Source organism: Zootoca vivipara, chromosome 7 (assembly GCF_965207765.1).
Source record: "Zootoca vivipara chromosome 7, rZooViv2.hap1.1, whole genome shotgun sequence".
Taxonomy (NCBI): domain Eukaryota; kingdom Metazoa; phylum Chordata; class Lepidosauria; order Squamata; family Lacertidae; genus Zootoca; species Zootoca vivipara.
The window spans coordinates 53,480,516-53,505,227 of record NC_142590.1 but is presented as its reverse complement, the minus strand read 5'-3'; the positions used below and the strand labels follow the sequence as shown (position 1 = coordinate 53,505,227).

The following is a 24,712-nucleotide window of genomic DNA, read 5'->3' as shown; positions in this document are numbered from 1 at the left end:
ACAGATATTTGCTCCCTGCCACCAGCCCATCGGCCAGTTCTCATGATCCCAAGAGAACCCACCGCATGGGTAACGGACTGGCAAGGGCCCTGAAAGTGGCCATGGCTGAAAAGAAATGGATAAAAGGCATGGAAAAGGGCCCTCTAAGACAGGCATAGGCAAACTCGGCCCTCCAGATGTTTTTGGCATACAACTCCCATGATCCCTAGCTAACAGGACCAGTGGTCAGGGATTATGGGAATTGTAGTCCCAAAACATCTGGAGGGCCGAGTTTGCCTATGCCTGCTCTAAGAGAAAGGGGCTACAGGGGGGAAGAAAAATAGCAGAGAGCTGAGGCAGGGGCTAGGAGAGAGGCAGGGAGAGAAAACCAAACCAGGGGACCTTTAGAATCAGAAGGGATCCCAAGGGTCATCTAGTCCAATCCTGTGCAATTATGGGATCTCAGCTAAAGCATCCATGACTTGTTCAATCCAAGGGCCACATTGTCTTCTGGGCAACCACCTGAGGGCCACATCCCAGTAGTGGGCAGAGGCAAAAGTGAGCAGAGTAACCAATGTGAATCTTACCTATGTGCTGTAAGCTAGCTTCTACACACTTACAAACACCCCTCTATTGTCTATCCAGGCAACCAAAAAGCAATATCTGTGTTGAAGGGCACATTCCAGCCAGGGAAAACATTTAAGGAGGGTGCAAAGAAGGGCCAGTGAGGTGTGTGGCCTGGGTAGAAAGGATATGGCTGAGATGGGGGGGGTGTCTTGGGGAAAGTCCCAAGGGCCAGATTAAAAGGACTGGAGGGCCACATTTGGCCGCTGGGCCTGAGGTTCCCCATCCTTGGTCTCAGGACTCAGCTTCATTAGTAAAGAAAATGCATTTTATATGCGTTATAACACTTTGCCACCAGATGGTGCTGTGGAGGCCCGTCTTTTGCCAACGTGATTTCCCATAATAAAGTTTACAATGCGTTTTCCTGAAATGCTTTTTTGATGTGTCTACATCCAGTCTAGGAGAAGCATAGCTGCCAAGTCTCCCGCTGAAAAATGTGGGATCAGCAGCGGCACAGCACCGGAAGTCACTTCTACGCATGTCTGGACATGCGTAGAAGCAACTTCCGGTGCTGGCGCTGCTCGATTTCCAGTGCCCAGACATGGGCAGAGCAGCACCAGAAGTCGCTTCTGCGCATGTGCGTAGAAGCGACTTCCAGTGCTGCTCTGCCCGATTTCCGGTGCCCAGACATGGGCAGAGTGGCATCCGAAATGGAGCCTCCCTGGCAGGTAGGAAATCTGGGGGATTTCTGGGATATATATTTTCTATTCAGGGTAACAGCGGGAAACAGATTAAATCCGGGGATTTCCCGCGAAAAACGGGAGACTTGGCAGCTATGAGGAGAAGGAACAGAATGGGAGTAACCTCACTCCCTGTGGTTGAGGCCGAAAAACTTCCCGTGTTCCTTCCTCACACATATGGCCTGCCTTTGCCCACAGTGTTTCCCTTCTATATGCATTTTCCTACCATGCTCTGATCAATACAAGAAAGGATATCTTATGGTTCCAACACCAAGTGGCAGCTTCCTTTTAGGTGGGACTTATTGCTGTGTTATTATTTTTTTAGCGTTTAGCATATGATTTTTCAACATGGTGCCTGTCATCATAGATGCCAGTGACATGTTCATGTTTCAAGGAGGAATGAGCATATAGAAAAGAGAGCCATGCAGTGGATGAAATATAATGGGTGGTATTCTGCTCCCATGTACACATGGGTGTCTTAAAATGATGACTACAAAAAAGGAGCAAAATAAGTAAGTTTGTGTAATGCAGATTAGATAGAGAGCAAAACAACTTCTTCATTTTAAAATGAAGATTAATTTGTCACATAAGAATCAATTCCATTTTTGATTGACCTAGCTTTGCATAGCTGTTGAAGGATCGTGGTGTTAAGCCCCCAGGCCAATTATTGGTTTTGCTTCGTTCTCCAGGACTTGAGTAGTACTGCTGTGCATTTTTATTCAGAAGTAATCCGCAGTGTAATCAGAATTCTTTCAAAATAAGTGTACATAGGACGCTTATTTTGCAGCTCTAGCTGCCTTTAATCTTTTGCCCACATTGGAATTCTCATCAAATGGTTAACATTTTATACCCTTCATACAACAGGGTTCTTGTAGAAGCATTAGCCCCATAGAATCAGAGTCCTGGAGCAGGTGAAAAAGAATAATTTTGTATGGGAGGAAAGCCTAAAAGCGGAATTTGTATGCCACTTTCAGCAATGTTTGGGTGCTGCTAAAATGTCCACATCTGGAAGAGTCCATAATTAGTTGGATATCTTAGTTTGTACATATCAGAGGTTCTATATTCACATGAAATAGGAAATTGCAGTGTGTCACATACTGTGAGCAAATGCTTCAAATTTACTTCTCTTGCATGTGAAGAGGAAATGTGAGAACCTGAAAGTTGATACAATAAACCATGGTTTAGTATTATGTCCGAATGTGGCCCATGCAAAGAGATAAGCTTAGCAACTGTCGATCTCCTTTGTAATTATTATCCTTGGACAGTTAGAGGGTGTGATCATAAGATATGTGGAGATGGCATAGGTTTTTATAGCATGAGTCCACTAGTTATTTCCTTACAAAGCTCTTTTATTTGGAGATCCTTTGCAGATGAGTCTGGGTACTGCATGAAGAAAGCTGATGCTTTCAAGAGTGATGACACTTCTAAAATTAATCAATTTTTTTACGTCATTTTGTTATTTAGCTCCAGATTTGCATGGAGTCCAAACCGCATACAAATCAACTGGGTGTATTTTGAAAAACCTAATGTCTGGAACAGGGAGTGGGGGGCCTGTGTCCCTCCAGATATTTTTGGACTCCATATCCCACCAGCACCAGCCAGCAGAGCCAATTGTCAGGGCTGATGATAGTTTGGTTACACAACACCCAGATGGACACAGGTTCACCACCCCTGGTCTGAAGAGAAATAGATTCCTTATTGGTTGGTTCGCACCTGTTGAACTTGCCAAGACGTAGGCTCCCCACAAAAAAAAAGGCTGACTCTGCTCTGTTTAATCAAACAGTGGCACCATCAGTTTTTGGAAGGGAGAGGCACAACTTTGCACTTGGAGCAGCTTGACAAGTATTGCACTTGTCTCAGTGTTTTGCCTCAAATCTGTGTGGCAGCGAGGCAATCTCTCTGGATTTCTCTTTATTTATTCACTCATTTTTCAAACCATTCTGTAGCTGACCTTTAAAGTTTTTTAATGAGTTTCTCAGGAGACCTTTGTTTTTTTTTCCATAGTAAATAAGGAATGCTGCAGAGCAAAAAGACTCAGTAGCTGAGTTTGTGTATATATATATATATCTCCATCCCTGTTAGCTGCTGGGCTTTTAAGTTGATGGTGTCTTTATCTCTTGGCCAGAATGCTGTTCTTTTGAGGCACATCTCAGATGAAGAATAGCCATTTGTCTTTCTCCATCTCCCTTTCACCTGAAACTCTGAAAGAGGTTCACAACCTCTACACACTTCTGCTTAGGCAGAAACAGGGCAGCAGCTAGGAGACAAGGCTGGAAGTTGAAGGCAGTTTGAAATAGGGGACGCTGCTCCTGCTGTGTACATTCTGCCACTTTTGAATCTGCTAATTAGGTTTTGCAGGGATTTGTTTTGTTTCAGAAATCTACTAGAACTGTTTCAATACAGGCGACATAGCACGGCAAAAGAGATATGTGTGCATGTGTACTGTATATAGCATGGGAAGTGAAGCCTCACACAAACTCCTTTCAGCTCCCTTGAAAAATATTGGCTGTCACCAGCCTGGAGAGGTTGGAGCATTCAGATGAAAATGGAAACAAGAGTGTAAATTGCCAATGTTTGCTGATTTGTCCCATGTCTGGAATAGAAATCAACCCAACAGATACAATCAGTATTCACTGTTGTTGTTTTCAGTCTGCAAATGATGCATAACAACATGTAATTGATGCCTACCCCCCACCCGATTTGCATTGTGTTTCATTTCCATTGAAATGAATGGGAAAATGTAATGATAATGTAATTCATGACTGCATATACAACGTCACCATAGCAGACGGCAAGATGACTAACATATTTTTTGTCAGAACCTGAACTGCAGCTGAATAGAAACGGCACTGCCAAATGCAGAGCAGAGCAGAAACCAATGACTTCTTAAACTCCTGTACCCGCCCCAGGTCCTTTCCAACATATCCCATACATTATATGATGACTGTGAACTTGCCCCATTGTCATGATGTTTAACAGCTCAGTGAGCCTCCCTCCTTTCGCTGCATGCAGGTTTTTTTAATTATTATTTTTTGTTTTTTTGCTGCATGCAGTTATTAAAGCAGACATACAGGGCAAGGGAAGGATGTGACCTGGGGAGAGGGCCAAGTAGAGATGCCTGGAGGGCCACATCCAGGCCCTAGACCTGAGGGCCACCCCCCATTAAACTGATAACAATACACTTGTTAATGCCCATATGATTAAGGTTTCCTTTTCAAAAGTGTCAGAATCTGTGCAAACAAGCCTGCACACTTGTGATCCTAAATACACCTGTAGGGCAGGGGTGGGAATCTAGGGCCCCAAATGAGTAGTATGGACCCCAGTCGCAGCAGGGTTGACTGGCCATATTTTGAATCAAGTGAAGCAATACACAGGGGCCGCCATAAGCCCATTAAGTCCGGAGCCTCAAGTTACCTAACTGCACCACTGCTAATGGATGCTAAAAAATGACTCCAAATAGCATATGCTCTGCTCAGCACCCCCACCAGAAAAAAAATTGTAACAAAAATATTAAAAGTGAACTAAACCATGTGCAAACTTACTGTTGTAAAAGACGTGAAGAGTTAGGGGATTGTTTAGCTGAGAACATTATTGAGATTTGCTACTGATCAACTACTAGATAGTGCCATCAGTGTGTGGGATGCTTTATAAAACACAAGATGACATGTCCCTGCTCCAAGGAGCTTACAATCTAGGAGATGTAGAAGGTAACAAACAGTGTGAACATGACACTATTCACACACAGTATCTGCAACTTGGGATCATCCACTAATTTTCAACACACTAAAGGAATTACTTTTCACCAATACAATAATTCACTTAGGAGGTTTGTTGTCAAAAGAAGTTTGTTCAGCCATGAGAGTAAATGTAATTGCAAATGATTCTGTGGGTGCATGGAGAATAGAACTGCCTTTTGCTTCATGCTAGCCAAAAGGTCAGTCATTATGTTCCAAGAGAGTGTGGTCTGAAGGCACATGGGATGAATACATTTGCTGAAAGTAAGCAAATCTGAGCCTGATCAGTGCCTGGATTGTAGACCTCCTGCGAACCATATGTTACACCACCATGGGTTTCACGGTGGAAGAAAGGCAGGATATAAACCTGGGGAAATAAATAAGGTATATCTTTAGCAACCAATAAAGGATGGATCACATGCCTAGGCAGCAAGCTTGCTTATGGCATCAGTCTGGCAACTGAGGGAAGTCAGAATGCTTTCATGTGGACTGCTTGCCTGACTCAGCCAGCACGGCAGTTTGCAATGGCCTTGCATACTTCTGCTATTCCCCAATTCTCATCTTGACTCACTCTCTACATTTTACTTTCCATAAAGAGTTTCTTGCACAGCAGCAATCATGTAAGGCATATCTGGCCCAGCCGGCAGCCTTCCCCTTCCTCAACAAAGTGTGAAAGATGGGCTCTTGCATTTCCAAATCTGTCCAGTGTTATACTGCCCTTGCAGCATACGCAGTTCCCCCCCCCCCCCGGTTTTAAACCAGAAGCAGCTGTTTCAAGGAAATATATAAATCTGCTGCCAAGTTCCAGACTTTGGTTGCCCTCTGGCTGCTTATAAGAAGCATTGCAGCAGGGCACACACCTCCATTGATCCATTCCCCCGCACCCCGTCTTCAAATCTTTCCGAGATCACTGGAGGATTAGGGGTGCTTCTATTTAAAAAACAACAACAGAGAGGGATGCTAGGGCTTGAGTCTAGTATTCTGCATGGTCTCCTTGTATTCTCTTGACAGCAGGGAATCCTTTCCCCAGAGATATTTCAGCTTCCCTAAAGCATTGCTGTCCTTCATATGGTGCCCATCGAGATGCAAAGCACTTTATGGAGTAAATAACAAAAAAGACTGGGTCCATTGACAGAAGAAAGGCAATAAATAAATGAATGGAAGGAAGATGGAAAAGAGAGTAAGCAATAAAATAATATACTAATAATATTAGTTCATTTACACAAAGGCTACATTGCACACCATACACATGAAGCACAATTAAAGCACATGACTCTCCCCAAGGAATCCTGAAAATGGTAGTTTCTCACAAAGCTATAATTCCCACCATTCTTTAGGGGAAGTAGGGGAAGAAGCTTTAAATGTGTGGTGTATGTGCAACCATTGTGTTAACTAGCAGCAGTGTTATTTTTCTAGAAAAAGAGGTGCCGGAACTCACCATGAACGCCTCCCTTCTTCTCTTTTAATGGCAATGGTGCCCACCTGAGAGGTGCCGGGGCTGAGTTCTGGTGAGTTCTGGCTGAGGGAAAAGCCCTGATTAATAGTAAGAATACTTTTTAACCCTTGTTTAAACTTCTGGATGGGACATGGGTGGCACTGTGGTCTAAACCACAGAGCCAACGGCTTGCCGTTCAGAAGGTCAGCGGTTCAAATCCCCATGATGGGGTGAGCTCCCGTTGTTCAGTCCCAGCTCCTGCCCACCTAGCAGTTCGAAAGCAATTCAAAGTGCAAGTAGATAAATAGGTACCACTCCGGCGGGAAAGTAAACGGCATTTCCGTGCCCTGCTCTGGTTCGCCAGAAGCGGCTTAGTCTTCCTCTTCTTCTTCTTCTTCTTCTTCGGCGATCACTCGTAGCCAACTAAGATTGTCTTCCATAAACACGGTTTTAACAATGGGTCCGTAAGTGACTGTGGAGGCCAATTCTGGATCCACACGTCCTTCCACAGTGGGGACATTGGTTTCCATGCAGGAGTTGATCACGGTGTGGATTTGCCAAGCGTGCCTTCCTCTTAGCACGTTTCTCCCTTGTGTCCTAAGATCGAGTTTCTTCAAAGCCCATGACACCTTTGGTAAAGGATGTTCTCCAACTGGAGCGCTCGCAGGCCAGTGTTTCCCAGTTGTCAGTGTTTATACTACATTTTTTTAAAGATTTGCCTTGAGACAGTCTTTAAACCTCTTTTGTTGACCACCAGCATTACGCTTTCCATTTTTAAGTTCGGAATAGAGTAGTTGCTTTGGAAGACGATCATCAGGCATTCGCACAACATGACCAGTCCAACTTAGTCATGCTGGCCACATGACCCGGAAGCTGTCTGTGGACAAACGCTGGCTCCCTCAGCATATATAGCAAGATGAGCGCGCAACCCCAGAGTCGTCCGTGACTGGACCTAACTGTCAGGAGTACCTTTACCTTTTCAACTTCTAGATGCAGATCTCAAAGTGGCATATTGCATACGAGAGAGCCTAAAGGTGGCCCCAGAATGTCATAATTTTATGAGAGGGATTCAAGTGTATTGGAACTTTTGATTTACACAATTAAAACTCTGTCATCCTAGCACAAGAAATCTACCTTTAAAAGATCCTGACTTTTTGTGGTTTGGAAACTGATGAGGAAATGCTTTGAAAATTGTGGGACAAATAAATGATTAAGAGGAAGGCATGTAAACACCCCACAAGCCAATCGGGATTAATACTCATTGGCATATAACCACTGTAAACAAATAGGGGAGGGGAGCTCAAAAAAGACTAGTCATAGACTAACTACCATGCAAACTTTGTGCAAGCAAATCTGGTTGAATGCTTAATAAACACCCCAGGAAGAATTGCTGGGGTGCTTCCAGGAGTGGATTAGTTAGCAACACCGCCATTGCTGTTCAGCTTTAAGCTGCAACAATCACTCTATCATAGAATTGTAGAGTTGGGAGGTATCTTAAGGGTCATCTAGTCCAGCCCCCTGCAATGCAGGGATCTCAGCTAGATCATATATGATAGATGGGGCCCCCAACCTCTGCTTAAAAACCTCCAAGGTTAAGTATTCTTGACTACTAACATCCTGTAGCCAAGTGAACAGTCCCGGTTTTCCTCAGCCCCAAATGTTGGGAGAAGGCAGGGGTGGGGGGCAATTCCACAAGAAATTACAGCACGAACAGTGTGTACTGCTGTAATTGAAACTTTATTTTCTGGATCCCAGTTCCTCTGGGGAGGAGGAAAAACCGTCTCTCAGTCCAAGATGGAACTGAGTTGAATTCAGAATGCAAAAACGCTACAGTGTATAAAATGTCCGTAATCTCTGGTATTTGTGATTCTTCATGGAATAGTGTGCAATTTAAACTGTGATTTCTCTATCATCCATGAAAATGGCCTAAAAGGTTAGGCCTTCAAAAATATTAAATCCTCCAGCAGCTCCTGCTGTGTCAGCTTTATGATAGGAGCTCAGCAGACTCACTAAAGAAAATCTGCTCTTTACTCAGGCTTCATCCTCGCGGAGACGTCAAAGGTCAGTGTGCTGAATTTCCAGCAAATTACCATGATAATTTTACATCTGGTACCTTTTCTTCTGCAAAACCAGTGGTGAAAATGCTACTCTTGGGGTGTATACAGTTTTAGGAGAACTGCAGCTTCTCAGGAACTGGCTCATTCCTGAATTGGGAATTACTGTATATTCCTGCGTATAAGACAACTTTTTAACCCAGGAAAATCTTCTCAAAAGTCAGGGGTCGTCTTATACACTGGGTCATATTTCTTATATGGTGAGTATATCCCAAACTCTATATTTTAATTGGAAAAGTTGGGGGTGGTCTTATACGCCCAGTCGTCTTATACGCCAGAATATAACTCATGAGGTTGTTTGCCTGTGTGTGCATATAGTTCATATTAACACTTGAAAAGCACTAATCCAGACATTTGGTTTAAAGAGCAGAAGTGATATGAAATTCCTTTCTTCTTCTTCTTCCTCCCAGAATTCACCATCAGCAGCTTCTGCACCATCGTGGACATCATGAATTTTTCCAGGCTACAAGTTTTGAGGTTGGATGGGAATGAGCTCCGTCGGAATAACCTGCCCTCCGACGCCCCACTCTGCCTGCGATGGGCGAGCGTAATAGAGATTTAGCCATTGCTCCGGATCCTTTCCTAACCCCTTCCCTCCTTACAAGGCCAGACACCTCCTGCGATCACATGGGAGCAGAGGCCGACATTCTCAATTTTAACGCTGCTTCATTTGACTCAGCTTCTGCATTTGTATAATGTAAGGGGGGTTGATAAACTTGACCCAACAGATGCTTCCCCATTATTAGCCAGTCAGGTGACAACAACTCTGCAGGCAAGAAAAATAATAATATATATATATATTTTGCCCACCTTCTTTCAGTCTCCTATTCTTCAGCAACTAATCAGTTATCTGGTCTTCTTCATGCTGTCAGGCAGCGTGTATCTCTCCATTTAGGTGGGTGGTAAGGCAAGCTTTAGAAGTTTGGTGCCAGCTGGGAAGCCTTTGGGATTTGTTTTTCCTTGTAGGAGGGTCGCCATGAGAGAAAGAGTGTGTACACGGTGGGGGCGGATGAGATTGAATCCAAACAAAATGAAAACAGATTAAACAGTTGCCCACACAGCAAGGAGCAATTAGAGACAAGAGAGTTGGGAAATGGGGGAAAAAAGAAAAGGAGAGAGAAATTTACTAACATGAGAGGATCCAGGTCTTTAGCTGGTTTTCAAAGATGAATAGAGCTCCCCTGGTGACGACTTGGCTTTTTCTCCCCCTCTTCTCAGTTTATTTGGTTTTCTATGCTGATGAAAAGTCCTACAAATAAATGCAATAATGCAAGTTAGCTAACCTTAGCAAACTCATATCACCCACAATGTGTTCACAATTTACCCTGGAAAGACACAAATGTGTATTCTGATATTCCTGCAGTTCCAGAGGGAGCAGCTTCCCCCCTCTTTGCCATCCTTACATTTCCCTCAATTTAGCAACCATGTGTCATGCTCCCTATTGATTTTTAATTCTTATTTCTTCGACTTTTGTGCAATCTGTAATGTTGCAACGGAAAGATTTAATCCAGTGGGGATTTTGACACCGTTGCATTTAGATAAATAGCGGCCATTGGATCAAATAGTAAAAGGGTCCCCACAATCTAATATAGCTTTTATTGTTTATATGTGTAGGTCCATCATACATGTAGAAAATTTCCTCTATCTGTACCATATCTGTATGAGGAGAAAAATCCTTTCATTTTCAGAGAAAGTGAATTTTTATGTATTTGTAAATTTTTGATAGCATTAAGCCTTAGTTGGGGCTTCGAACACACTGCATATCATTAATCTCTTCCAACCCAGACAGGAAAGAGGGTTTTTTTTTCCTGACCCTCTGCTATAATGCAGTTCAGTTTATTAGCCAGTGCTTGCAGAATACATATTTCTTTCCATGTGCTCCTTGGGTGCATATAAAGAATGCTGCAGTTATTAAAGCAACATTCCTGGCCAGTTATAGAATACAACATGAGCCAAGTTGGCATGAAAATACCTGGCAAGACTCACCATCATTCAGTAAAGCAGATTACTTGACTTGCCAGCATATCGTGAGAAACTGAGGGCTTTATAATTGTACTGCTCTACAAGTGCCCATTCAGGTATTGCATTCCAATAAAAGTTGTATCCCAAATTGTTTTGTACAGCAAAATCCCATTCTAGCACCCCATGTGTTTCATTGCATTTGTTGTAACTTGTTTGCTTGGCTATAGAGTTGTCTCAGCTGAATTTCATACACATGGCAGCACCAAGTCTTGCTCTAAGAATGTATGGTTCTTTCGTCTCGAGGTTCTCCCCCCCCCCCTCATTCACTGAATCCTTTCATTTGTGTGTGGCTCACGGAGGAGAGGAGACGTAGAAGGAGGAGCAAGTGAGTTTTACAGGGATTTTGGGAAGCTGAAAATGCCATCAAAACTGTCTTGTGTTTAAAGTGTATGCTGATAATATAAAAGAAATATATAAAAGCATGAATTGCAGATATCATTACTGATCAATAAAACCCTTTTTGTAATTGCATGGGATGCCTTCGAAACTACCATTTACCAGGTTAGATGTGAAATATCTGCTGTGAATTAGAAATACCAAGGAAACAAATGAAGCCTCCCTTGGATGATTGGAAGAGATTAAGGTGGGATCTACATACTGTACATATAAAAACCGTCCTGAAAATGCTATTTTTAAAATAGTGTTTTTAAAAATACATTGGATCTTCCATAAGGCTCACCATCGCTATCTAGTGTCACATTTTATATTGCACTTAAAACATACTTAAAATGTTTGATTTGCAGCTGTATAGCTGAGTCCTGAACTTGTTTCTTCATGGGATATTTGGGGAATCAGATACTTGTATTTAGTTATCGTGTCCCTTCTCCGCATGCCACCCACACAGGAACCCCAGCTCAGCAGGCATGAGCATGATCAGGGTAGACCATGCAGACAAAGGAGGGAGATCTCTCTAGGAAACTTCTCATATCACATTTTATTCTCTGGGAAAGGAGTCTGGTACAGCTTTGCACACTTTTTGCTTTAATGTTTATGGCCAGACTGGAAGTGCAGCAAGATGCAAAGACAGACACAACACCTTTAAAAGGGTCTGGTGATCACTGTGGTTATAAAAATATGTTTCTTCACAAAATATCCGCCTGTTCATCAGATTATATCTAATTAGTATTCACACTGGAAAATTTCCACTTTAGAAACTGAGCCAGGATTGGGAGGTGTGAATTGCCTTATCACTGCACCCATTTGTCTGAAATTTGTCAGGCTTCATCTACCGTGTTTCTCCTAAAATAAGACGGTCCTCAAAAATAAGCCATGTCAGGCTTTTCATTAGTAGAATAAATATAAGACATCCCCCAAAAATAAGCCGGGGGTGGGAGCCGCTTCGGGGAGCGCAGCGCGAAGAGCCTGGTGAGAGGCAGCTGCGGCTGCAGGTGAAGCCCAGGATCTGCGTGGGCGACTGGGGGCGAATGCCCTGAGCGCTGCGGCGGTGGCGAAGAGGCGCCTGATCAGCCCGCTTCCCAGCTGATCGGGCGCCTCTTTGCTACCGCCGCAGCGCTCAGGGCGCTTGTCCCCAGTCGCCCACGCAGATCCCGGGCTTCACCTGCAGCCGCAGCTGCCTCTCACCAGGCTCTTCGCGCTGCCGCTTCGGGGAGCACAGTGCAGCGCGAAGAGCACTCTTCTGGTGCTCTTGTGCGTGCGCGCGAGGGAGAAGTCCCCTTTTCCTTACCCAGATGCAGCAGCAGGAGGTTACCCCCGCGAGGTGGGCAGTCTGTGCTCTGCACGCACACACACACACCGTTTTGCCTCGCTCCGTCTCTCCCCCCTCCGCAAAGACAGCAAAAAAAAAAAGACATCCCCTGAAAATAAGCCGTGGTGTGTTTTTTGGGAGGAAAAATAAATATAGGACGTGTCTTATTTTAGGAGAAACACGGTACTTATAAAAGTGGATAATGCAGCTGCAAATTGCATCCAATCCTGTCAAAATGTAAAGGAATTACAGCTATGACAAAATAATAATAATAATAATAATAATAATAATAATAATAATAATGGAAAATTCAACACTTCAGCTGAAGAAAGGAAGTGAATTACTTTCAGATAAGTGTGCACAGGAATGCAACATAAGGCACCTTGATGCGAATAGCAACTCATTTCACACACAGCAGCTGGTGAACTTTGCCTTCAACTGTTAAGTATGGTGACATATTTCTAAACACTCCCCACTTTACCAAGTGGGCCACTGCTATTTGGAGTTTGGGAGAGAAAGCACCAGAGACGTGCTGCTTTGTGATATTTGGTTTGATTCACAGATCGAGAACATAGATGGAGGCAACTGGCATACACATTCCTACCAGGCAAAAGAGATGCTATCCTGCACCCTACCCCCCAGATGCCTCCAGCTACAGCCCTCTGCCTGTGTCTTCTTGTCTCTGCCTGCCCCTGCAAAACACTGCTTCTTCTGTTGCTTCACACACAGAGACTTTATGTCCATCTCCTCCTCCCAGCAAGGGTGAGGGGGAAAGGTTCACTGTTGGCCCCATCCATTCAAAACACTCCAAGTCCTTCAGCTATTTCCTGACCATTCACTCCCATTGAGAAAACATCTGTCAGTCATTCTGGGCAATGAACAAGCTGTTTTCCTGAGAAAATGTATGGCTGGCCAGCAGTCAGTAATTATAATATTATATAAAACCATTAAGATCCCCCCCAAAAAAAAATCATTCATCCTTAGCTAAAGGAACAGACACCCTGTTTCCTTTTAAATTGGTTTGTAAACATCAGTTGCAAGGTTAAGGATAGGGTTGCCATATTTCAAAAAACTCGAAAGTTGTTGAGCCAAAAAATGTGAGTTGCCTTTCGAAAATTCCTCCAGGATGTCAGTCCCACGTGTGAAATCCCAGACGTATGGCAGCCTTGTTTAAGAATACAATATATACAGCAAGCAGAGCTTTCAGCAATCTGCAGCAATGGCAAGTGAAGACTCTATCAATACTGCTTAATTAATTTCTAGAAGCTCAGGTTCATATGTGTCTGAAAAGAATACAGTATCCTCTGATCTAGAAATCTGCAGACTTTATCTGCAAATGGTGGTTTTAAATCAATTCTGATTTTGTTCGGGGGTGTTTTAAACCCTTCAAATATTCCTGGATTAAGCCCTGGCATTGAAACAAGATGCCGAAACTGAGCTTGGCACAGATTCCGCCGTGTCCAGTAGCCATGCTTGGTGTGGGAATAAGGGTGTTGCAAGGAAGTAAAGGCATCCTTACTTTTATTTCTGAAATGCTGGGAGGTATGCAATTAATCAGCAACAGAAATCATGTGATCTAGTTCTGCCCTCTAGTGGCAGAAACTTGGCACTTGCAGCAACATATATAATGCTTCAACATAGAATAAATCAAGTTTGTTTCTCATATGCCATAACCCTACAAGTTAACATGCCTACTCTTCAGACTCTTTTTGAACAGTACCACATGGCTGGGATGCTGCCAGTGGAATTGTGTCTGTTCTCCCGGCTGCGTCAACTGAAATATAGTGTCCTGGTCAAGGTAAGTAATAGTACCACTCTATTCTGCCAGTTCTGGGCACCACAATTTAAGGAGGATATTGACAAGCTGGAACATGTGCAGAGGAAGGCAACCAAGATGATCAAGGGTCAAAAACCAAGCCTTATGAGGAAAAGCTGGGGGAATTGGATATGTTGAAGCCTGGAAAAGAAGAGACTGAGAGGAGATATGATAGCTATCTTCAAATATCTAAAGGGTCGTCACATAGAAGGTGGAGCAAGCTTGAAGACACTGTCTACTTTAGCTGGGCAGCTCCATCATGCGTCGGAGCACTGAATAAGTCAATGAAATGATCTGTGCCTTGCCTCACTTCCTCTGCTTAAAGGAGGGAACTTACTGCTTCATCTCACCTTAGCTGGGCAATCTCAGGTGAGATAAAGTGGCCAGGGATAGAGATGGAGGAGAACTAAAAGTAGCATTTAAAGGTGAAACTAGCAAGTTTGTATTTTTATTATTATTATTTTACAATACACAAACTGAAACACAGGTAGGTAGCCATGTTGGTCTGCCGTAGTCGAAACAGGAAAAAAAATAAAAAATAAAATTTCCAGTAGCACCTTAGAGCATAGCTGCCAAGTTTTCCCTTTTCTCGCGAGGAAGCCTATTCAGCATAAGGGAAAATCCCTTTAAAAAAGGGATAACTTGGCAGCTATGCCTTAGAGACCAACTAAGTTAAGCTGTGTTTTGATTCACAAGTCAGGATGTGTACATTCAACAGGCTCACTTTAAAACAGAAACTGAACAGATTTCTCCCCCACCCGAGTTTTAGTGCTGGAGTGGCTTACACACTTGTTCACCCAAAAGACAATTGAATGGCCACATATGAAACCTGGTAGAAGCTGTCAGCAAACACTGATTGAAGAGAACACAATGTTATCTTCTGTAAATAACAGAGGGCCATGTGCCCTCACCTAGGCAACTCATGATGCTCTAGAGCTGCCTGGTCACCTCTTGTGCCAAGATTATCATGGGCGTAAGCTTTGGAAGGCTACAGAGTCCCACCTGCCAATGTGTTTGATGCCCCACTCTCCAAGGTCTGCCTACAGTACTGAAGTGGTGGCCCAGGACTAGAAGGAATGAGACCCCAAAACTATTTGGGCCAAGCATCTCAGCAACCAGGCCAGGGCAGACCAGATCACTGCCCAAAACTGGTATCAGCTTAGAAGCCCTTCTCTCTCTCTCTTTCTTTTGCTTTGCTCGCCCAACTTGATGTTGTAAAGTTTGAGCGTTAGCACCAGGCTAAGGGGATCACAAATACTACACTTAAATTGGTTATTATTCCACCTGCCAGGGTTGCCATATTTCAAAAAGTAAAAGCCAGGACAATTTTAGGAGGACCCCCAATTTGTTGAGCTTTTTAAAGGAAGACATGAAAGTTGTTGAGCCTTTTTTTTTTTACAAAAACACCAAAAAGACACAATTTTTCAATTGACTTGCCTAAGAACCAGGACAAAGTGCCGCCTTTCAGAAATCCCCCCCCCCCCCGGATGTCACTTCCGCCTTTGAAATCCCGGTAATGTCCAGGAAAATCTGGATACTGTATATGGCAGCCCTACCGCCTGCCCTTCTGATCTATGTTAAACTTATAGAGCTTTATAGAGATACTTCAGCTTTTAAGCATGGTGACAGCTGCCACTAAGGTGCTATTTGATCTATCCAGCAAATATGCAAGGATGGCAGCAGCCGAAAATAAGACAGCCTCAAAGGCAAAATAGCAAAGACTGGGGAATTGCTATAACATAGACAGCAAAACAACTGGTGTCACTGGTTGCCTCTTGTGAGCGCTTGGGGGGGGGGGGGAACAACCCTGCAATAGTCCCCTTTGTCAAAAGTCCCCTGGTGTTATCTATACATCCTTCTGACTTAGCCTTAAACACCACCCCTTTCCTTGTCCTCCAACCAGATGTGTGCAAATCAGAAAAGCTTAAATAAAAAAGAGGGAAAGAGTGGGGTTGGTTCCAACAAACAGCCCATCTCAAGTGTGTTTACTTTGAAGTCTTGCTCACTTGAATGTGCTTGATCTCAAATAAGTGAGCACTGGGTGGTGACTGACAAAAAATAGTCTCACACAGTTCATTTGGAAGTCGCAGAATCATCAGCGGGACTTATTTCCATGCTAGCTTAAGATGGATGTATTTAAAACTGAGGCATTTAAAACATTTCCCTTTTTTTAAAAAAAAAGAAACCTGATTGTCAGGCACAATGTTGACAGGGAAGCAGCTGGGAACACAACAAACTCCCCCTTTCTCCATATGACTACCCCCCCCCCATTTTAAAAGAAAGAAACTAATTTGCTTACAACAGTCATTAAGGGACTATTGTGCACAAATTAGGTCAGCTTAAATAAAAGGGGGCAATCTGGCTTTGTGGGGGCACACAGGGAGACTGAGTTGAGAGAGGACGGCTGCAAGAGGCTTACTCAGGAGTGAGGGAAACAGGCACCCACCTCACAGAAGCACTTACATGGGTATTTCAGACTTTCCTCCGATGCAGGGGCACATTTAAAGGAGGGAAGGGTCTGGGGCAACACTGGGAAGAAGAAGGCATTGTGTGGGTGCCCAATGGGAAGACAGGCCTGTGTGGATCCACATTTTGTTTTGTTGCCTCTTCCTCCAAGTACAGTACAGTTTCTTCTCGGTTTAGTGAAATTGCTTGCAATTCTTCGCTTCTGCCACTGGAGGACAATGTTGCATTTCCAATGCATGTGCCTGCTCCACTAGAGAAATGGAGTTTCTCCCAGCATAGCTGTGTCCCTCTTTCTTAGCACCAGAAAGAAGAGTTTTATGTGCCTTAGAGGCTAAAAGATGTAAAGTGGCATGAGCTCTTGTAGGGAGAAGCCCAGGCTGCTTCATAAGAAGCAGAGACGCAGTAGGATGAGAAGGCCATTAAAATTAAATGGAAGCAGGGCTGCTTTCTCTTAGGACTTTACTTGCCTCGCCTTGGCCATATCAAGTGCTATATCCCTGTTACCACAGAATGGGAAGGAGCTGGGTCACTATGGGATTCAGGGAATAACTTTGTTGTAGATAAAGAACTGTACAGTTGTGGTTTTTGTTTTTGTTTTTAAAGATAATAGGAAGTGGACAGTAAAAAAGAAAGAAAGAAAGAAAGAAAGAAAGAAAGCGGGGGGGGGGTGAAGCACTGCCTAATCCTAAACTCCTGTCACTAATACGCCCCTTTATCCAGGCCTGGCCCACCCACCCAGGTGGCGCTGTGGTTAAACCACTGAGCCTAGGGCTTGCTGATCAGAAGCTCAGCGGTTCGAATCCCTGTGACGGGGTGAGCTCCCATTGCTTGGTCCCAGCTCCTGCCAACCTAGCAGTTCAAAAGCACGTCAAAATGCAAGTAGATAAATAGGAACTGCTACAGCGGGAAGGTAAACGGCATTTCCATGTGCTGCTCTGGTTTGCCAGAAGCGGCTTTGTCATGCTGGCCACATGACCAGGAAGCTGTACGCCGGCTCCCTCGGCCAATAATGCGAGATGAGCGCGCAACCCCAGAGTCGGTCACGACTGGACCTAATGGTCAGGGGTCCCTTTACCTTTACCTTTATCCAGGCCTGGCCCACCCATGAAGCAGGCTGAAGCTGAAGCCCCCAAGTTCTCCACCACCGGTGGAGAAGCAGTGCTGATTTCTTGTGTGAGCTTGCAAGATCTCACTGAAATCTCGACGAGATGTTGCGGCGTGCATGAGATCTCGCAAGATTTCGGCGAGTTCTTGCAAAAAGATTGGCACCAATGCCAGTGCCACTTCTCTGCCAGTGATGGTGGCAGCAGGGCAGGGTGGCACTTCCCGTTTTGCCTCAGGTGGCGAAACAGAATGCCCAACCCTGCCTTTAGCTCTTAAAATGGGAATGAAATTCAACCTGATTGGAGCAGATCTGTGTTTAAATATACAAATCTGCTACTGTCATGCCTTGCTTCATCCACTGATGAGATGGAAACTTCCCCCCCCCCCCCGCCCACCCTTTCCTTAAAACAGTTTGTTACTGTGAACAGAGCCGTAGCTAGGTGATCTTGCGCCCCTGGTAGAACCGTCCAGATTGCGTCCCCTAGCCACGGACAAATTAGCTCTTCTTTCCACCTCTCCTCCAGCCCCACCCCATTCCACCCATTCAATTCACCCTCTGTTTGAAACCATTTCTTATGAGGCAATAATCGATATTTATATTTATGGAAATATTTTAAAGCCAGTTTTGCGCGCCTCAATCGCCTGCACCCCTGGCGGGGGCCCACCTCACCACCACCCCAGCTACGGACTGTGAATGTAAAATCTTTTAATGGACAAAATGCTTATAGATTACGAAAGTTTGGTTTCTGGTTTCTATTCCATTTTACTAACAATAATTGGACATGCCCACAAACAGTGTTAGTAAGCCAGACAATTTAAGCATTACTTGTGGAAAATTCCCTAAGACTCTTCTTCTCCCCAGGGGACACACACACACACACACACACACGATGTTTTCATATTCCCTTCCAAAGCATCTTGCCAGCCTCTTGCAGCACAAGCCACAAAGGCTCCTCCTGAGATACCTTAAAAATGAACCTTAGAAAGGCATACACCAACCAGGAGTAAATGAGAGAAGTTAGTCTGTGCACCCCAATGGTGATGAGCTGCAACTCTTGCGACAGCAGGTTGCCAAACCTGTCCCCAAACCAATCAAGGGCAACAAGCAAGGACATAATGTGTCTGGAAACGCAGTGTAGACCCTTTCAGAAATGAAGGCATCAAATTATTGCAGCTGGAATAAGGAAGTTGGTGAGGTAAGAGATTGTCTGGCAGGGAAACTGGGGCAGGAAAACAAAAAAAAAAGGGTGCAATACAATCAAACCCTGACCCATTTGCCATGCCGCAGGTGTTCGGGACCGAAGTACCTAACAAAAGAAGGGAGACAGTGGTTGTGTGTTTTGAAAGAGACTAACTATGTAACCCCTGTCTCCCTCCTGTCTGTAGTTGTGTGCTCCTCCAGGCTAGCCGACAGCATCTTAAGGGATCAGCTTTCAGCCTGACCCAAATTGTGAGGGCGGCTTTAAACAGGCCAGCAGCACCCACATAAGCAGGGTGAACATTATCTGCGCACCTCCATCAAAGAGAGGTTGAGGGAGCACATACACAAATGAGGGCTAAGGTAGGGAAGGGAAGGCTTTAAACTTTGCTGGGTCTGTAGGTCAGTTTATTCTTTTATGCACATAGATTTTGCCCAGGGAGGCCTTCTTTACTTTGCACACTTGTTCTTCCGCTCCATCCACTGCAGGAATCCTCGGTATATTATGGCTGCTCTAAATGTCAGTGGGCAGCAGCTTCTACAATCCAGTTGGCTTGAGCTTGCTACCATATGCAGAACTGAACCGTTTATGCACCGCCATAAACCTCATCCAGTGATTTGCTTGTGGACAGAGAAACCTTTCATTCGTTAGGACTTCAGAGAAAGCCTGTGCCCTCTAACCTAATCTATGCAGCTGTCAAAGGCCAGATTACACGATTGCCTCATGTCACAGCAGCCGCAAGTTTTATTCACCCTACAATGCTGACTTTAGCCACACTGCCATGAATTAAGGCAGTCATGTGACTGCTGACTGGCATGTGCAGAATGCTTTCTATATCCACTTTTAGTATTTTAACTGCCCTAAAAGCTGCAGTCTCAACTGATCACAAAATCCACTGCGCACAGAATTCTGTACATGCCTGCAGGCAATCACAGGACTGCCTTTGCCAGTGTGGCTGAAAAAAGAGAGAGTCTGTAGTGGACAGATTAAATAATAGTGCTCTGGCTATGAAACTTTCATGTTAATGCACCTGATCCTGCAAAGAGTTGGAATAACAGCTCTGAAATTTATTACTTAGTCCTATTTATTGTCACGAAGAGTCAGACACGACTAAACAACTAAACAACAACAACAACATTTATTGTTACAAAATGTACGGTAATCCTATTTTGGCTAATATATAATGCTTTCTGGATCCTGGCAACATGTGTCACATCCACATCATACATTAAAACATATGGTTCCCCCCCCAAAAAAAAAATCCTGTAGTTTGCTAAGGGTGCTGGGAATTATAGCTCTGTGAGAGGTAAACTACAGTTCCCTGGATACTTTGGGGGAAGCTGTGTTCTTTAAATATGTTGTAAATGTGTGGTGTGAATATGAACCAGTTTCATCAGGACAGCTTGTGTGATAATACAGATGGGAAACTTGGCTCTCAGTTTATACACTACGGTTTAGCAAGGCTTCAAACCAATGTTTCTCATATTCAGGACCAAACCACATTTTACAGGCTATAGTGGGTTTTCCCAAAAGCTGAGATATTGCCAGTGCCTTTTTTTCTGGGGGTACGCAGGGGTTTACCCCTAAACATTTTGTGAATCTAAGTTTGGCCTCATTGAGGGGCAGTATTTCAATATGAGTAGGAAAATGAGAGTACTCCTAAGCATTTGGGGGGGGGGGAGCACTGGATATTACTAATACTTGCAAAGATGTAATCTGTGTTATCGCAAAATGCCTCACAACAGTGAATTCTGCAAGAAACAAAAAAACAAAGCAGGCTTTCACTAAATAGAAAACCAGAAACAAACATTTTTCATAGAAAGTAAGAGGAACTGTATTCTAACACACAGAAGAATATTATGCCTTTTTTCTGCAGTTCACAGAAAGGAATACATGCTATTTGATTTGTGTTTGGCAAAGTTGTGTGGGAATAATACAAGTGCTGATATGGCTCAATACAGTGGATGGTGGTACCTTGAAGGAACAGGAAGAGTGCTTCCAACTTCTGCAGTGCCCACACAAGCAAGCATTTATTTCTTGTGAAGGTGGACAGAGGTTTCACTGTCCCACCACTTTTAAGGCCTGCAAAGAAGAGCAAAACATAAATTTTGCTGATTTAGGAGAACAAGAGCTATGAAAAAATGAGACTTTTATTCAGGAAACGCAGACAATGACACCCCCCCCCCCCAAAAAAAACCCTCATAATTGTGATATTTTCTACAAGTAAGGCCTAAACCAGCTTTGTATAAAAATGGCTCCCATGATTGCTGTGTGCATTCTCTTCCACATTCAGATTAAGAACATTCACAGAATGGCACAAAGAACACAGGGTGGCTTCAAAGAACTGTTAACACTTCGTGTATGACTACACCCTTTGATTTCAATGTCAATGGTTAATGCTAATAGAAATTGGGGCCTCTGAAGCTGTGGATCTCTGGTCAATTTACTCTATAATGTCAACTTGGCGCACAGTACTATGTACCATGTATGTTGTATTATCAGTGAGGAGGAGGAGGAGGAGGAGGAGGAGGAGGAGGAGGAGGAGGAGGAGGAGGAGGAGAAGAAGAAGAAGAAGAAGAAGAAGAAGAAGAAGAAGAAGAAGAAGAAGAAGAAGAAGAAGAAGAAGAAGAAGAAAAGGGAGGAGGAGAGTTTGGATTTGATATCCAGGACCATGTTTGAGCAGGTTGGTGCATCTGGAATGATGAATTGCCACAGGCTTTCTGTAGCTGGAATAACATTTGGAAGTAATGGGTTACCTCTTGAGTTGTGGCAACAGCATGCACTGGCATTCTGGCAGTCGCCTAAAGTCCATCTTATATGTCTCAAAAAGCCCCTGCTAGAAACCACACCACAATTTGCTGCCTGCTGCTTTTCATTCTGTAGAATAGCAACATATTCCAGCTCGAAGACGGCCACTTGGGCTAGGACTGGGAATCCGCTGTTGTGGTGGAGCAGGCATTTGTGCCATAAACTATTTGTGTTTCAAGGAAGATTGTAAATTCCTGCTCATTCAGCTGCTCAGCAGCACCCTCCCTTTTCCTGTGCACGGAAGCCCAATACACACCAGTCTTTGTTCCCTGGACAGAACTTTGCCTTAGAGTGCCAAGATCCCTTACAAAACTAACACAGTTCCTCGAGCAGCAGAGGAATGCTAGACACACACCCCCACCCCATGTGTTTCAAGTGTAGGGCCCCTCATCTAGAGACCCACCCTCTAGCCCAGTGCTCCCCAACCTTTTTATTGCCGTGGACCAGTCAACGTTTGGTAATTTTACTGCAGCCCGCTGAGGGGGGGGGGACGTTGATTGTTTATATTTTATTTAGATTGTTTTGATTTAATAATTTTAATTTAATTGTATTTAATGTTCCTTGGGTGGCCCGGTACCAATTGATCCACGGACTGGTACCGGTCCATGGCCCGGGGGTTGATGACCACTGCTCTAGCCCAATGCCCTAAAGTTTGGCCTAGTTATAAGAACAGAAGCAATCAGGCAAGCAACAGTACACTTGCAGGGGTTGGTTATTCTGGCACAGACATGCATTTCAAAGGTTTGGTTCAGAGGAAGGGGCAGGAGACGTAGTGGGAAGCAACGCAGTACAGATGCAGATCCCATAAACAAGTAAATGAGCTACAAATAGAGATCGAGGAGAAATTTGATTCCATTTCCATTTAAAGGCAAACCTACAAAATTTGCACTCTCCAGAACAATACACAACCAAAACACAATCATCCTTCAAAATTTGCACTTTTCTGAATTTTGCAATGCAGTCCTACAGCCAAATAATGTGCACAAAAATCTATATACTAGGGAGAAAGTGTGCACATAAATGCATGTAATAGGGTTTTTTTAAGCATAGGGCAATATGGGGAAATGCATTGTAAATATGTGTGCATTAGGATAAATTCATACTAAAATGCTGATAAATTATCACGGGGACTTTTTAAAAATAAATAAATCGCCAAGTGCTAAAGAAATGTGACAAACAGAATTTAGGATTGGAAAAAAAATGAGAAAGCTATAAGGACATGTAAGTCACAGTGCGAAAGGCAACTGAACCCACACTCTGGATTCTTCCTCCATTGTCTATAAAGCAAGGTCAGATAAAAAGAATTACCCCATTGTTACTGCATTGTTATTAGATCTGTAGCAAAATTGTGTCAAATGCCTGTCTTTTTCTGCACTGGAAATAGTAAGTTTAGATTTATTTAGACAATATAACTCTGCTTGGCTGTATTGAAGTTTGTGGACAAGCTCATTCCCACAACTTTTTGAACTCATGATGATAGCAGTGTTTTTGGTCAGCCTTTTTCCCATGCTGCCACAGTCTGAACAGCTGAGTGTGCAGCTCAGCCAGGACAAATTATTTGTAGCTAGCTGTAATCCCAGCCCCACAGGCCAAAGCACCACTACCATAGCCTTGAGCTGTGTAGACACTCTGCACCCAGTGTGCTCCTGCTGGTGGTTCGAGAAGCAGTACACACAGGACATAAGCCACAATCCGTATCTATCCTGTCATTTCTTATGAAATATTGTGTTTTGGTTATTCCAAAAAACCAGCTTCGATCTGAACTGAGAAAAGGGACAAACTGACTGCACTTTAAACCTGGATCACACCACTGAAAGGAAAAGTCATGTGGCATTAAATGCATTGAAATGGAGTTAAACAGTCTTCAGTGAAGGGGAGCCAACTGCAACAGTCAATATCTTGACCCCTGAAACTGTTCAACCACACAAATCTCAACATGCTCCAAAAGGAGCTAAAGTCCTTTGTGTCAAACCCTCTTCAAATTATGTGTCTTTTTGGGGTAGCTTAAACACATAGAACATAACATACTGCTGGATCGGGCCAATGGCCCATCTAGTCCAGCATCCCGTTCCTTACAGCGGCCAAGCAGATGTGTGAAAACCCACAAGCAGGATTCGAGCACAAGACCTCTCTCTCCCGTGCTTTCCAGCAACTGGTATTCAGATTACGGCCTCTGTGGAGGCACAGCATAGCCATTACGGCCAGTAGCTATCAATAGCCCTCTCCTCCATGAAAGTTTCCTCTTTTAAAGCCATTCAAGTTGGTGGGCACCACTGTCTCCTGGGGGAGCGAGCTCCACAGCTTAACTACGTCCTGCGTGAAAAAGGACTTTCTTCCATCTGTCCTGAATCTTCCAATATTCAGCCCCACAAGTTCTAGTGTTATGACAGAGAGAGAGGAACTTTTCTTTATCTACTTGCGAGGCACAAACTGGGGTATTATTTAGAGGGGTTCGTTGGAGCTTTTTTTGATACTGTTACCGATATTTTTGTTTCATTATTTTGTATCATTATCTTACCGCGTGGAGATTGTTTCATTATGGTTGTGTACTCCTTGATGTGTTTTATTTACTTGTTTACGGCTACTTTTGTTGTTTGGAATTATGTCATCCTTTTCTCGTTGTTGAAACCCACCTTGAGAGGCTATGGAAAGGCAGCATACAAATGAGATGGTGCTGATGATAAACTTGTGCCATGACACGTCCTGTCTTGCTTGCCTTGCCTTTAAACGAAAAAGTCCCAAATGCTGCAATGAGAGAGAGAGGGGGGGGGGGGAACAAAAGCCTGGCTGGGACAGAGGGCAGGGGCAGAGATCCCAGGCTGGCTGAAGCGACTGCCTAATACAGCTGCGTCAGCAAGGATGGAGGGGGCTGAATGAGGAGGCGTCTGTCGTGCCCCGCTCAATGGAGCGGGTTCAGGCCTCAGGAAAAGCAGGTCAGAGATGGGAAAATATGCTGCAGAAACAACAAGCAGCTGCCAAGACACCCCTCCTTAATCTCCCCGCCACCAGGCTCATTTCTAAGGGCC

At 44.0% G+C, this 24,712-nt stretch overlaps 1 protein-coding gene and 1 long non-coding RNA gene across 2 annotated transcripts in view; one reads left to right on the top strand and one right to left on the bottom strand.

Annotated features, from left to right (window-relative positions):
• Nucleotides 1-11,059, top strand: part of FMOD (fibromodulin) — a 16,761-nt gene extending 5,702 nt beyond the window's left edge. The window contains exon 3 of the mRNA XM_035123933.3: nt 8,977-11,059. Within this exon, the coding sequence (XP_034979824.1) occupies nt 8,977-9,128 (152 nt within the window). The 3' untranslated portion in view covers nt 9,129-11,059. The remainder of the gene's footprint in view (nt 1-8,976) is intronic.
• Nucleotides 9,367-24,712, bottom strand: LOC148685082 (uncharacterized). The gene is made up of 3 exons (XR_015951092.1): nt 24,320-24,712; nt 20,853-20,960; nt 9,367-9,815 (listed from the first exon to the last, which is right to left on the bottom strand). It is a non-coding gene; the product is annotated as an uncharacterized LOC148685082 (long non-coding RNA).